This window comes from Muntiacus reevesi, chromosome 4 (genome assembly GCF_963930625.1).
Source record: "Muntiacus reevesi chromosome 4, mMunRee1.1, whole genome shotgun sequence".
NCBI lineage: Eukaryota > Metazoa > Chordata > Mammalia > Artiodactyla > Cervidae > Muntiacus > Muntiacus reevesi.
In genome coordinates, this window is record NC_089252.1 from 130095187 (window position 1) to 130111020 (window position 15834).

At 38.1% G+C, this 15834-nt stretch overlaps 1 protein-coding gene across 1 annotated transcript in view; it reads left to right on the forward strand.

Annotated features, from left to right (window-relative positions):
* The window catches only part of TMTC2 (transmembrane O-mannosyltransferase targeting cadherins 2), a 394188-nt gene extending 379612 nt beyond the window's left edge, over positions 1 to 14576 (forward strand). The window contains exon 12 of the mRNA XM_065934163.1: positions 11910 to 14576. Coding sequence (XP_065790235.1) covers positions 11910 to 12089 — 180 coding nt within the window. The 3' untranslated portion in view covers positions 12090 to 14576. The remainder of the gene's footprint in view (positions 1 to 11909) is intronic.
* Positions 14577 to 15834: the final 1258 nt, after the last annotated feature.

A 15834-nucleotide genomic window follows, 5' to 3' on the forward strand; every position in this document is an offset into this window, starting at 1 on the left:
GTGAACATTTCCGAAATCTTGAGAGTTTCTGAATCATTTCAGAGATCTTGAGCGTGAATGTGAGACTATGTGAGTTGCATAAGTTCTGCCATTTAGCCTCCCTTGATTTGCCATGAGTATTGATACACAAAAGCCATGTTTATTTTTACATTTTCAGCAGGTGTGACATTTTGACAAGTGTAATGGCTTGGAGTACAGCATGGCTTCACCTTGATCAGTGTGTCCTGGTGGAATATTTTCTGAAATGATGTATGCAGACCTTGCATCATTATTTTTCCAAGCATGTATCAACAAAGTCTTGGTCCTAGGAAAGTGCAAATAGAATGCCATGCAGCAGACAGTATGTTTACATTTTATTTTTAGTCCCTCGAAAGATTTATAGTTTCTGGAGGAATTACTTTGCTCCTGCTTGTTACATTTGATCTGATCGTCCTAACTCAGGGTATTTGCCAAACTTTCCACTTGCTGTGTGCCTGAAGTTTCTGGTGCATTCTCCCAGGGATGTGTGTTTCTTCCTATTCATTCTGTGGTGGACAGTTGCTGCCTTCTAATGTCATGTTGAAACGTGAATGCTCTGAATGGCATTGTCACCTTTGCATTAATCCTGCTTATTCACACCAGGATCCCCATCTGCTTTATAAGAGGGAAAAAAATGTGTTATCCATCTTTAGAGAGTGTATGCCTAACCCAAATTTCACACTAATTCACTGTTTTAAGGTCTCTGACATGCTCATTTCCATTAAAAAAAAAAATGGGTATTTTCTATTAGTCCCATACAGGAGCAAATTTATCATTTCCACAACATGCAAACTAGTGTTGCTCAGTTGACCTCCATCAGATCAAAGCTATTCATTGGCAAACACAGAAGTCAGTTAGAAAAGTGATGCATATAGGTTAAAAGTAATCTCCTGAATTTGATTTTCATGGCATCTGTCAAGCCTTTTTTCAGGTGTAACTTTGATTCTGTCAATGTGGTATGTCCATGCCTCTTGCTATATTGTATTTTTTTAATCAGATCAATTAACAAGCAAAGAAAAAAAAAAAAAAGCCAGCCCTCCTCCTCCCCCTGGGAAAAATAAGAATTAGCTCTCTGTTTCCATCTTCCATGGCAGCTGAGTTCTTAAGTATTATAAGTCCAAATCTCAGCTTTCAGCATATCTCTGAAAATACATTTTAATAACAACATGATTATTCCAGTGACATGTTTCAGCTCCTTGGAATGAGCAGTCATTGTACTATTCACACTCATGCATCACACATACACATTTGGATGGCCTGTACAGCTGGGAATCCTTCTGTGTGATGTGACTGTGATTGAGAAAGCATGCACGTGTTCCTCCCTCCCCTTCATGCTAAAGAGAAACGAATAAAGTGTAGAGTGAATTATATCACTTAAATCATGTTTGGGCTAGAAACAGACAAGAAATTAGGTTCAAAGAAAAGGAGAAGAAGATGCTATGGGCTTTTGTAGCAGCTCTCTAGATTAATACGAGAAGGCAGCTCTTGGTGTTTGAGATATATGATGTTTGCTTAGTGTGCAGATCTTTTTCTAAACTTCTTTCCTTTGATGTTTCTAACCATCAGTGAAGTGAAGTGAAATCACTCAGTCATGTCCAATTCTTTGTGACCCTGTGAACTGTAGCCTACCAGGCTCCTCCGTCCATGGGATTTTCCAGACAAGAGTACTGGAGTGGATTGCCATTTCCTTCTCCAGGGGATCTTCCCGACCCAGGGATCGAACCTGGGTCTCCCACATTGTAGGCCGACACCTTACTGTCTGAGCTACCAGGGAATACGTTCATCTTATTTCCATTGTTTTAATCTACATGCACTTTAAGCCATCATATATTTTCCCACACAGGTAGAACTTTTTTTTTTTTGGGTAGAACTTTTATTTGGTAGTTTCTTTGAAATGATGAGCTATGTGGGGCTTCCCCGGTAGCTCGGTGGTAAATGCAGGAGCCACAGGAGACGTGGGTTTGATTCTGGGACAGGAAAATCCCCTGGCGAAGGGCTTGGCAACCCACGCCAGGATACTTGCCTGGAGAGTCCCATGGACAAAGAAACCTGGCAGGCTACAGTCCATAGAGTCACACAGAGTTCAACAGGACTGAAGCAACTCAGCATGTAGGCCCGCATGATGAGCTACATGCTTGCTGCAAATCAAGACAAACAGTGCACTGATTGCATTTTATAAAAGCTGTGAGTGAGAGATGGGGGAGAAAAGGGTTATTATGGGATTATACGAAATGTGTGTGAAACTTTTGAAAACTGTAAAGCATTATAGAATTTAAAGAATCATTCAATTTAAAAGGTAAAAAAAAAAAATAAAGGAAAAAAGCTGTGAGGGAGACCTAGGTAGCCTGGGATCAAGATTTTGCATTTGGATCATGTGAGAGACTTCCTGTGAAGTTAAGAGCATCAGGAAAACCTGTCTTTGAAATGGAATCATCCTTGGTGAAGAATAATTTCTGAGGTCTTATCCTTAATTTAGTAGATGCACTTTAAAGTCTATTAGAAATCACCACTACCTTTGAAGTAACTCTGTTACAATCACTGTTTGTTATCCACCAAACCACAACTGTTGGCATTTTGATTGCCATAGAAATGAATAGCACCCCACATTGTGGCAATCACACCCATCATAAAAGTTAAATGAACAGTGTTGTAATACCCACTGTGATGGGACAGATGTAAGAGAGAAGGAGTGAGCACACAGGATAAAATATCTCACTGACAAATTGAAACTACTCCCTTAATACAAGTAGTGTCTTGCTTGTCACCTATATCTGTTTTGTTTTATTCAAAGCTGTTTCTAAAACACAAATACTGTGTTGAAACTGAGAATCAGAATAAATCATTTCTATTATCTGTCAGAATGTGCCTTGCCATTGCTAGACTCCCTGTGTTGTTTTCCCTTGCTGGTTGTACACTTTGGTAAATCTTTTTGCAGAGATGCTTTATTCAAAATACAACTGTAGTCAAAATATAACTTGCAAAGAACTATCATTTCTGAGTTGGGAGCATTGCACCGGTTGTGGGGTTTTTGGTTCCTAAAGTTTTGTGAAAGGTGATTTAGTTGTATTAATATTTCATTTTTAATAACAGTTTTCTTTCCACTTTGGTTTACTCTCAGAAGGTTTAATATGGTGACTGTCTCTACTGACATCTGAATCTCCAGGCTAATTGAAATGCATAACCCAGCTCTATTCAGATGTCTCTCCATTGCTGTCTCTGCTCTCTGCAGTTTGCTTTGAAAAGTAACAAAACTGCTTCTGATGTGACGCATTCATTTCAAAGGTTTATATATCATTCTCATTTTGGAAGAATAAAGAACTTGAAGCAGCCTGATCATCTGTCTTGTCTAAGAGCCTCACACCCATGAGGAGGGACTCCCCTTTCACCCCGTGGCTCTGTCTTCATATCTCTGTTAGAAGTGTTTGATTCTCCTTTGGCATAGAAGAATATGTAGTCAGGCCCTGGATTGTAAGTCCTTGAGAGCAGTGAAGCCTTCTTCTGTTCAGTCCCCTATAGTTCTCAAAACGGTGCATGGATATCAGTTTCATCTACCTCATAACATTTCAGGAGCATAAATGATATATAATAGAATGTACACCTCCTAATAGTTTGCGATAAATGCCAAGTGTGCAATTAAAGTTAGCTCAGGCCACATGCAGACTGAAAATATATGTTGTTCTTTTCATCACTTAGAGTATCTGGCAGCAACCTTGACATATAGTAAGTGTTTAATAAATGTTTGTTCAACTATGCTGAGATTAGACTAGAATTTACCTCTCTGAGGTCACCTCTTTTTGCTCAACCATACAGATTTTCTTCTTTCAGAAAGCGTTCATCGAGAGCTTCTTTCACATGCCAGAGTTTGGCAGTAGCATATAAAAATGATTAAAGTAAATTCACTATCTTACCCTCCAGCATAGAAGATAGACACAATAAATAGATAGTGTTGCAGTTAATGTATGTAGGCAGTACTATGGAGACATAGAGGAGTAACCTATGAATATGGTCATTTTTGAAAGGATCAGAAGTTTGTCAGAGTGGAAGAAGAGCTTTGTCAGAAGAGGAGTTTGATGAGAAATGGATGGTCCAAATAGCACCTGGCAGAAAGAGAAATTTCACGTGGCTCATGCAGAATGTAGATGGAGGGCTTCTGTGGGGCGCCAAGTTGTAAAGGGTTTCTTAGCACTGATATGAAGGGTGGATTCTTTTCTGTCAGCACAGGTGGATCCTCTAAAGCCCCGTTGTATTTATGAAAGACCAATGGTCCGGTCAAAGGTATTGGAATAAGGAAGAAGCTGAAGGTGGGGAGATTAGGGGGTTGATAGCATTTAGGAATGGTATAAGATGTTAACCCAGGTAGGGCCAGTAGAAATGGAGGGTGGTAAGGAGAGGAAGAATGTGAACATGTTCATCTTAAATTTCCTTGTTGGCTCTGAGAAAAGGAACTAAGAAGAAGTCAGAAAGCAAGGAGTCTGAACAGACAGAGAAGTAGGCCATAAAGAAAAGTCAGCGGTGAGTGCTGGAAGCACCAGCCAGGCCCTGCCATCCTTCCCCACACACAGGGGTCCAGGGTCCCCTTGGTCACTGGGGTACACTTTGGTGACTGCCCCTCTTGCCACCCAGATTTCCGTCATCATCCTCTCGCCATGTTGAAAGTGCACCTATATCAAGGATTTTCTTTTCTGTGTATGACAGATTCTCCACCTTAGAAACAGTGGTTATCTGATTGTCAGTCTTGAGAAAGGGACTCTGACCAAGAAAACACCAAGCAAGATGGTCTTATTTACCAACTGTTTTGAGGTGGTGGGAGCTCTGGGTATTTCCCTTTCAGATATCACCATGTAGTTGACAATCTTTACAGAACTTATTCTGTCCAAATATTAAAGAACAGGTGGATCACTGAAGAGGAAATGTAAAAAGCTAATAAACTTCTGAAAATATTATTAACCTCTCTAGTAATCAGGGAAAAAGCACATAATAAGATACTGTTTTAAAACTCTCAATTTGCAAAATTTAAAAACTAGATAGTACCAAGTATTATTAAGGATATGAAATAAAGGTCTTAATACTAAAGCATTTTGCTCCATCCACACAGAAGAGTAATTTGGTGACATCTGTCAAAGTTGAAGATCCCCCATGTTCAGCAATTCCACTCTTAAAAACTCTCCCATAAGTTCGTGTAGAGATATTCACAAGAATATTGATGGCAGCCTCTTTTTTTAAGATGAGAGTTTTTTTAAATTAAAGTATAGCTGATGTACAGTGTTATATCAACCCCTGCTATACATCAAAGTGATTCAGTTATTCATATATATACACATTCTTTTTATAATTATGGTTTATTATCAAATACAATTCCCTGTGCTGTGTGGTAGGACCCTGTTGTTTATCCACTCTGTGTGTAATAATTTGCATCTGCTAACCCAAATCCGCCAATCCATGGCTCCCTTACCCCTTGCACTTCTTGGCAACCACAAGTCTGTATTTTATGTCTGTGGGTCTGTTTCTGTTTCATAGGCAGGTTCATTTGTGTCTTATGTTAAATTCCACATATAAGTGATCATGTAACATTTGTCTTTCTCTTTCTTGCTTACTTCACTTAGTCTGATCATCTCTAGTTGCAACCATGTTGCTGGAAATGACATTACTTCATTCTTCTTTTAAGGCTGAGGAGCATTTCATTATATGTATGTACCACATCTTCATTCACTCACCTGTTGGGCAGTTAGTTTGTCTCCATGCCTTGAGTATTGTGAATAGCACTGCTATGAAGATAGGGAGGCGTGTAGCTTTTTGAATTATAGTGGCAGCGTCCTTTAGAAGAGTCTGTATGCCCATCCTTCAGAAAATGGGTAGTCAATTCAGCGGAATTTATGTGAAAGAGCTAAACATCACATATATCAACAAAGATAAACAAAATGAAAAGCAGAAATTTCAAGTTCCAAGTGAGTGCTTGGCAGGTTGGCATCCCATGATGGATAATGACAGATGTATAAAATTAAAACTTACATACAAGGTCATACATTTTCTATGGGCACACAAAAAAAATAAAACTGTGAAACATACATTGGAACAATAAATACCAACTTCAGGATAGTGGTTTTATTCAGAGGAAGAGGAGAGTTCAGTGAAAGATATTTGGGGGCTTCAATTGTCTTTATAAAGTTTTATTTGTTAAGCAAGTAACAGTTTTTATAGTATTCTCTGAAATTTTGTATGCCCTAAAATATTCATAATAAAGAAAAAACTCCACATACGGCTTTACCTTTGTGTTCGTTCATTTAGTCTTTTACCCATTGGTCTTTCAACTACCCATTAATTTATTCTTCTTTTCTGTCAAAATAATTGAATTTAAACAGTCTGTAAAAATGGTTATGGCTTAAATAAAGTTGGGAAAAAGGAAACTAGTATGATTAAAAGAGAGTGTAAGGCAGCTTCATGCTGCCAAAAGACGTTTAGATGAATGTATATGTGTGCATGTGGAAGAACACAGTGAATGAAGGGTATTTAGCTTTCTGGCTTGGCATTAGACCATTAAGCATGCCAATGGGACCAAGAAGGATTGGTGTTGGAACTGAGGGGAATAAGATGTCTACTTTTGTCTCAGTCCATATTACACTTTTTCTTCCACAAGCCTGATAATCTTAAAAACTTTAATTCCATAATTATTTATTAAATATTTGCCAGGTACAAGACACAGTAAATATAAAGAGATCCTTTAATGTATGCAAAAATAATTTTTTCATGAATATATTTCTTAAAAGTTTATATCATTAATTTTTAAGCATTGTGGTACAGTTACTGCTCCAGTAAATTAAATTGGGTAAGCAATTTCGGCTGAAGCCAGTTCAACAGCAGTAGGCAACTTTCATTAAGTTATCATGTACAACTACTTGAAAAAAAGTAATAATCCGTTAAAAACTTCAGACTGTACAAACTCATTTAAGTTTGCAAATTCAGAAGGGAAGTTAAAGGAGGTTATCTTGAAAACATTCCCCAAATGTGTAATGTATTAACTGAGTGATACCTAGGTAAGGCTAACTTGAGACAGTTTTTCTTAAAATTTATTTCATTCTTATAACAGTAAACATACAACTATATGGATAATTTCAAAAACACTTGGAGTGAAAACAGATATATAAAACTAGACTGTTACCTCTGGCTTCATCTTTTTCATAGCTTCTCTTGCCTATTGATTTATTTTCATAAAAAGGAAGTGGTCTCAGGGCCTACTGGAGGACAGAGAGGCCAGTTACTGTGTGGGTTTTCAGCTCTAGAACATTTCAACCAAGTTCTTCTTTTCCTTTGTTCCTAGGAAAAGAGTGCCCTCTGTTCAAAATTCTATATTTTAATCCTGTTCCCAGTAGAAAGATGAATTCCCAGTCCTAAATCCCCTTGTGGTCTCACTATGCCTTCTCCATAGATAACTTTCCAAGAGCATGTAATCGGCAAGGCAAGGAAGGTGACTGTTTTCCAACCCGGTGTGATCAGGATACCCTGTGAGTACAGCTGGGTTCCTTGGGAGCCTCAAGAGCGTTAGATTAGAATCAGACTTTCATAATCTTGCCTTTGCTCTACCCCACCCCAGTATACATCTATTATTTTAATTTTGCTTATTTCCTCCAGTGCTAAAGAAGTAAACCAAAGACCACAGTAAAGTAACAATAAAAGCATAATTCCCTAGAGACTTGGAAAAGACGTCGTTTGTTGCCTCAGTATGGCTTCTAGTCAACCCCTTTGATGTAAAGCATCTGTCCTCTTCAAGGAAACAAGAAAGATCTGGTTCTCCTTTCTAGTCTGTGAAGTAGGAGCTGGTGTCATTTGCTGTGAAGAGTACAAGCCCAATGTTCCTGAGTTGCAAGCTGCCTGACTGCCTTGGTTAACATCCTGGATATTTCGTCGGCTGTCTTTAATAAAGGAGGTTGTATGTGAGGGAAGACATCAGCAGTTGTGGTCGGGTTTCTGTTCCCCAGCCCATGAGTCACGGCTGGCGGAGAGCAGCGACATCACTGTGTAAGCAGCCAGCCAGTCACCTGGACTTCTTGCCTTTCCATTACACAGTGAGGTGGTCTTCAAAGGCATTTAGAAAACTTACATGCTCTTCTTTGGTTATGAAAATTCTTCTCATTCCCTCTCCTTCTGCCTAACAATATCTAGTCATTTATGGCTTCTGTTAATAAAGTCTCTTTGGAACATTTAATCCCTAAAATAATGACATGGCCAAGAGAAGACTCCTACTTTATGAAAGGATAGAGATATGATCTGACATGCTTTGTTCTATACGAACTTCATCCTTTTATAGGAAACTTCATCTCAGAAGACCTAAAAGGACATAATCTAGAATCTGGAAATGATCTCTAGAACCGCACTTCTCCAATTTTAATAAGCATACAAAGCGTCAGGGAGATCTTGTTGAAATTTAGATTCTGACTCAATATGTGGCACCTGAAATCCTGAGTTTCTGTCAAGCTCCCAGGTAAGGCCGGTGCTTTTTGTAGCAAGGCTAGAAGACCTGAAAGCATTCAGTCCAGTGGACATCCACTAAGCTACCCTAGTCAGTGCTGTGGAAGGGAGATAGAACAGGCTTAAAAGGTAAAGCCCTTGCCTTGCCTTTGAAGAGAGAAAACAACCGTGTAAGAAGAAAGTCACCTGTATGTACTTTTATTCATAACTTTTTAACAAAAACATGAAACTGTTTATCAATATAGTGGTTGACTATTAAAGTAGTTACCTAAGGCAGTGATACTCACGTCACATGTGAGCACACCGGTGTGTAAATTTCATCAGTTTCTGTTTACTCAAGTAAGAAGCTGTAGTGATGCTTTAAGCATTATATATATCCGTAGAATTTTAAAATTTTTTGAAAACTTTTTTAAACTCTATTAAAATAGACATATTTAAACCTAAATGTCTCATCTGAACATAGAAATATATAACTGCTTAGCAATATTCAATGATATTCTTAAGTATGCACATTTTTAGTTTATTTGGATTTTTATTCTTTAGAGAACACAATGAGTATATGTGAGCTTTCAAGAGATTGATTATCCCACATGAACTTCATAATGTCAATTTTTTATTACTTTTGCTTAATGAGTATTAGCATGGATAATGCAAAATTACAATTATTTCAAAACATCATTATAAATTAACATTCCAAACTTATTTTGATAACAGATTTAACTTCCTAGTTGTGTTTTCTTAGAAAATATTAACTTTTTTCATCACTTGATAGCAGAAAGTTTACTTCGAAGTAGTCTAAGAGAAGGACCCCAGGCCACAGTTTAGTAGCAATAATAGAGCCTGTTTATGTGACCTAATATGTGCTTCACCAGCTGTGTTCCCAGCTGGCTTTTCCAGCTTTAACCTAAGAAAGGCTTCAAACCTAGTATAGGCAGAGCCAGTTCACAAATCCTCAGCATTTGGACTCACAGTGGTCATTCAGGCGCATTGACAGATTCTGCTTTGTGTCTTTGAGATGCTGAGTAGACAGAAAAGAGGAATTGACACTTTTACATAATCATATAATATCAACAAGCCTATGAAGCAGGTTCTGTTATCCCGTTTCCAGAAGAAACTGGTCTCCATGCTCACTCAACTTCAGGGGCAGAATTGGCGTTGGAACCTAGGCAGCGTGACTCTGTAACCTCTGAGTGTTTTTAATAATCCCCTTGAGTTGCAATTATAGTTAGGTACAGACTCTGATAATAAAGTGGTTCAAGAAATAACCACCACCCCACAGAGCCATCTGGTTTCTCTCAGCCCCATCACTGCGCCTTTTCTATTTCTGGTCAGTAAGGAACGACCTCCAACCGTGGTTCTCCCTCCCCATTTCCTTTCTTCCCACTCTGGATAGGAGGGAGTCGGAACATTTTATCTACTTTGCATATCCAGTAAGTCCGCCTGTGAACATGCTTCACCATCAATTTAATAGCTGTGTATTGACAGTTGTGCTAAGCTATGGGAATGGACATAATTCAGAAATGTGTTGCAGCATCAAGAAACTCAGTATAATAATGTGTGGTGTGATTAAAAGTTCTTTTAGAAAGACAGAGTAGGTGGTGTTATTTTAGGTTCCCTATGTGGAGCTCTTCACTGCACATGTAATTTAGAGCTATGTTTATTTGGCTTGGTGTTTAAAATTAGAAGTTGACCATCTGTATTTTTCTTGATAAGTGTGGAGTCATCCTGACCAAAAGGTTTTTGAAGGTCAGGAATAGTTTATATTTGCAACATTATTTTTGAAAAGGAAAAAGGATACAGAAAAGTTGGGAAACAGTGCCCAGAAGTTGACTTAAGAGAACTTTGGTGTACATCCAGAGACATGTTAGGCAGCCATTGAAGTAAAAATTATAAAGTATGTTTAACAATATAAAAATCATAAACATGCATGTGTTAGACCTCAAGCAAAATAAGACAAGAAAAGGTGAACTTGACATTTGTAGAGTGTTTATTATGTGCATGTACTATGCTACATTTATTTTCTCACTTTGTCTTTCTAACAACATGCAAAAAACTGATGTTATTTCAATATTTCATAAATGGAAGAATTGGGGCACAGATATGTTAGGGGACCTCACCAAGGTCACAGCTGGTGGTTAAGCAAGAATTCAAATCCAGATCTCTTCAAATCCAAATCTGATCATCTTTTCCCAGTTGATTTACTCTGAGCTATTCAATCATACCCCATCCCCCAGCATAATTTTTGATTTAGAAATAATTGTATTTACAGTAAAGAGTAGAGTCATATGAATTCAGCTGAAAAAAATGCTTGCATTGTGAAAACACTAAATTATAAAAATAATTGTGATTATTTTAGGCTCCATCATAGAGTTGCCAGGACAATTAATAGTTGACACCAGCTGTAAAATGGAAAGATAATCTTAGCATAAACAATTTTAGTTTTATCTGATGTTTGAAGTATGCATTTGTGTAACTGCCAAGATATTAACTGTACTTTGTTAGCTAGAAAGTTCCAGAAGGCGAGCAAAGTGATTTTTTTTTTCCCTTTGGGAGGACCTTGTTGTTTATTGTTAACTAATGTTTGAGAATTTGGGTATGGGAGCCTTTGTATTAAACAGTACTACTACTGTACATGCTAAGTCACTTCAGCCATGTCCAGTTCTTTGCGACCCTATGGACTGTAGCCCACCAGACTCCTCTGTCCATGGGGATTCTCCAGGCAAGAATACTGGAGTGGGCTGCCATGTCCTCCTCCAGGAGATCTTTCCAACCCAGGGATCGAACCCACGTCTCTTAGGTCTCCTGCATTGGCAGGTGAGTTCTTTACCACTAGCGCAACCTGGAAAGCCATGCTACATACTATGTTGCTATATTTATTATAAACATTGACCATTGTAAGTTAAGAGGTTAAAACTTTATCTCATTAAACTACTTGAGTTAAATTTAGAAAGGGTTTTAGTGGTTGCATTTGAATTTTTTTCAGGGTTTTCACCCTAAAAACATCAGTAAAGACACATATTTGTCACCTTTTCCCACTTGTTCTTTTTTTTTCCCTTGGCATTGAGTTGAAAAGAAGTTCAGTTTTTTCCATCTGAAATTATATCCCTTTTAACTTTTTTTCTCCTGAAAGGACAGTCTGACTAGGTTACTAGGTCTTCATATATAACCTCTACTTTCTCATTAAAGGAACAACTATTTCCCTAACTGCCTGCTCTCCTTAAAGCTCAAAGTGCACAGCAGCTGTTTGAAAGCTTTTTTTTTTTCCTTTCTGGTATCCTTATCTATTGGTATAAATTGCTAAATTGCTTCCATAAAATGCCTCCAGACATAAGGGAATCATTTGCATAAGTGGATGAAGATTTTTGTCTTCCATGAAGGAAAGTTTACCATGGTCTGTTAATCGTTTTCCTTCCTCTCTCTGCTTCCAGTATCCGGCTGCTCTGATGAACTTGGGAGCCATCCTGCACCTCAACGGCCGGCTTCAGAAGGCTGAGGCCAACTACCTGCGGGCGCTACAGCTCAAGCCTGATGACATCATCACACAGTCCAATCTCCGAAAACTCTGGAACATCATGGAAAAGCAAGGCTTAAAGACTTCCAAGACCTGACACAGGAAGGCCGCCCTGCGCCCTCCTCCCTACATGAACCCGGACTCATGAAGGAGCAGAGCTTCCCAGCAGTGCTACCACGAGAGCTAGTTCGGACTTGGAGACCAGGGACAGAGGTCCCTGAGGCCACCGCCACTTCTGGGAGTATCCACTTTGCTATGGACACAGCCTTCAACACCAAAAATGGGGAATGTTGGAAACTTCCTGAAGGATATAATCGTTACCCATAAAACTGTAAACCCAAGCACTTAACAGGATCTTTTGGCATTCTTAAAGGGGGAAGGGGTGTAAGTTTCAAATGTGGTTCTTTTAGGAAAGCTAATTTAGAAATTATACTGTTCCTTAAACACTGTGAGAGAAAGTCAAGAGTGTCTTTTCAACCGTGGTAAACCATTAAGGTCAAGTGTTCATGGGCAGTGATTCAAGTGTGGTGTGAATTCTGGTGAGCTGGCCATTTGTCTTAACGTTGCTGCCTTCCCTCTTTGGGCCAGCCTACTTATCAGTTTCCAGAACCTAGAAAACTTTTCTTTTTCTAATACTGTGTCAGGATCTGTCAGAGTCTGTATTTGTTTCCTGACTGGTGCACATAACATTTTATGATTTAGATGTCACCATCATGTGGGCATCCTTTGCTTTTCATGATCTGTAATGGATGTGCAGGAGAGAGCAAACCACGTTTCTCACTGGTGTCCTCGGAGGGGAGGGGAGAGGCCCATGTGTGCCAGTCAGGCATTTTTTACTTTGGCCTCACCAACTTTTCCCAAAACTGCCTAGGAGAATTCATTGTTTTAATTCTTAGGCTTTTGAAATTGCCTTGTAAAATGGCTATTCCTAGTTAATGCCCATGCTTATATAAGGAAGTAAATCAAAAGGAACTTTAAAAAGTGTTCTAGTTCCAATACCCAACCAGCAGCTAGTCCAAAAGGGAAGATGCTTGTGCCTTCCAGATGTTGCTGGGTTAAAAATCAAGTCTGAAAAAAAAAAAAAAAAAATCAAGTCTGCGTGAAAATGTTACCGACAATTTTATATTTTGGAAAGAATTGGTGTGAAATGTTAATCACTTTCTAATAGGTACCCGAACAGCAGTGCTGATAAGTTTTTGAGAAATTATTTTTAATCATACTTGTTCTTCCCAAAAGACTTTAAAAAAATGACTTATTTTAAGCTGCAGTAGACTGTAGCATTAGTCCACGTGTTTCTAGGTTTCCTGCCAAGTGCTTTTTGCTGTTGAAAACTATTTTTCACTAGAAAATTTGGCATTTTATTTCATTGCCTATTAGTAACCACTTCAGTGATCATTTCACAAGTAAAAGACTATAAATGAAGTAGAGAGAAACATTTATTGAACATTTTTTGACTTGCAGTCAAACTTTGCTACTAAAAATTAACTTTGTAAAAACAGCAATCCACTTTCCACTTCTTCCTAGAGAAGGTAGCTATACAATACATATTTATTTATTTATTATTCTGCCATAGCAAAATAACAAAACTTGATTCATTAAGTCAGTTCTTTGCAACTTAAAGTTAGCTTTTTTCCTTGTACTTTCATACTCCACGTATATATGGTCAGCATCCCCATTTAAGGGAAGCTACACGTTCAAATAGATCATGTGTTTCTTCATATTTTGTATGTTTTGCTGTGTATCTGAATATGGTGGGGTAAAGAATTTAAAGTAGTGCTTCTATGGCATTAGTGTTTTGGTGAGAAAGATAATGTAGTGAGAGAGATTTGTTAATGGCATTAAAAGAAAGCCCTCCAAATATGTAACCTATTATTGGTAAGCATTTCATTGAAGGGCCAAAAGTTAAATTATAACTAAATCACTGTGTTTTCAGAGTGATATTTAATGTTTAACAACAACAAACCCATGGTCAAACCAAAAGCCTGGGTTGAGGTATATTTTTCATCTTTTAGTGCATTGGCAATTACAAAAAAAGAAAAGAAAAAAAGGAACTTAATATAAGGATATAGAGGTGAATTCAATGTCTAACATTTTTATTTATTTAAATAGTTATTGACATATGATGGCTTCCTCGTCTTAACATTTTGTCTTTAAATTGTTACTGTTCTTCCTTTCACACACTTGGTTCTTGATAGTTTCACTGAATGCACAGTAGAGGCACTTCATGTTGACCCAGTTCCCAAGTAGCATAATAATTGGACCTGTGTCATAAAAATGCATGGATCATTAATAACTAAATGTCCCTGACACCTTTCACTACAGGGCTGGACTTAGTAACTGACCAATGTGGGGGGAGGGTTGGGGGAGGTCTACAGAACATGGTCAAAAAATGTCTCCGCTCAGGGATTTATGGTGGATTATTGCAGACAGTGCTAAAACTATAGAGCACAAGACAAGTTTACTAAATTAAAATTTTATTTTTTTGAGAAACTGTTATTTGTATAAATTATCAAGTTTTGTAGGCTTTCCTTTTGTAGAAATAATTGTTTTATGTGCCAGAGAATTTTGATTTTGTTTTCAACAATAAAGCATTGATAACAAATATGTTTATAAGCCTTTTTTAAAATCTTCTACAGGAGTAACACTTACATTCTCTTGGATTTTAACAGACCTAGGAGAAATTTGGGAATTTCTGGAAACTTTTCGCAAACACCATTTTAGATACTAACTTCGTAGATTCCTTTAGGTTTGTTTGCTTTTTAATAACCTCAAGCAAGTTGTGTCACTAATTTGACACTTTCTCATTTGATCCAGAATTTTCTTGCTAAACCAAAGCTCTTCTCTGCACTCTTTGGAAGCCAACAGTGAACCAACATAATAACATCAGAGAGCAGTTGTAAGAAGTTGGAGGAATGTTTTAGAAAACGTGGGAGAAAACTTCACAGAAATTTCAAGTGAATAAGAAACTTCAAATAAGAAACTTTGCAGCAGTACTCCAAAGAGAAATATATCTCAAATTTCTATGGAATAACGATAACAAAAGGTCAATGTGTGGCGAAGTGTCAGAGAGAATGAAAAAGCCAATTTAGAGTCCTCTCTGATTGCATCCCGTAGGAAGACCATCCAAAATCACATAACAAGAAGGTTACAGCCCTGGTACGTGCACACCTTTCTCTACTACAGAGCTAAACATAGCAGAGTTAGTCTGATTGCATTGTCATTTCAGCTTGTTCTCCCCTTGCAGCATGTGGCAATTCCAGTGCCGAAGCCAAGTTTTCTAGCAGTATCCCTTCATTAAACTAACTTGAGTCTTAAATAGTAGCAAATTCTGTGGTATTGAAAATAATACATAGATTAAGTGAAAAATACTAGAAATGATTATAACTTTTAAAATATATATCTTTTATTTATTTATTTGGCTGCACTAGGCCTTAATCATGGCACATAGGATCTTCAAGCTTCATTGCAACATGTGGGATCTTGAGTTGCAGCATGAGGACTCTAGTTGTGGCATGTGGACTCTAGTTACATGTGAACACTTTAATAGCAGCATGTGGACTCTAGTTGTATGTGGGCTCTAGTTGTATATGTACTCTTTAGTTGTGGCATGTGGACCCTAGTTGTGGCATGCAAACTCTTAGTTGCAGCATGTGGGCTCTAGGTCCAGAGAAGGCAATGGCACCCCACTCCAGTCCTCTTGCCTGGAAAATCCCATGGACGGAGGAGCCTGGTAGGCTGCAGTCCATGGGGTTGCGAAGAGTCAGACATGACTGAGCGACTTCACTTTCACTTTTCACTTTCATGCATTGGAGAAGGACATGGCAACCCACTCCAGTGTTCTT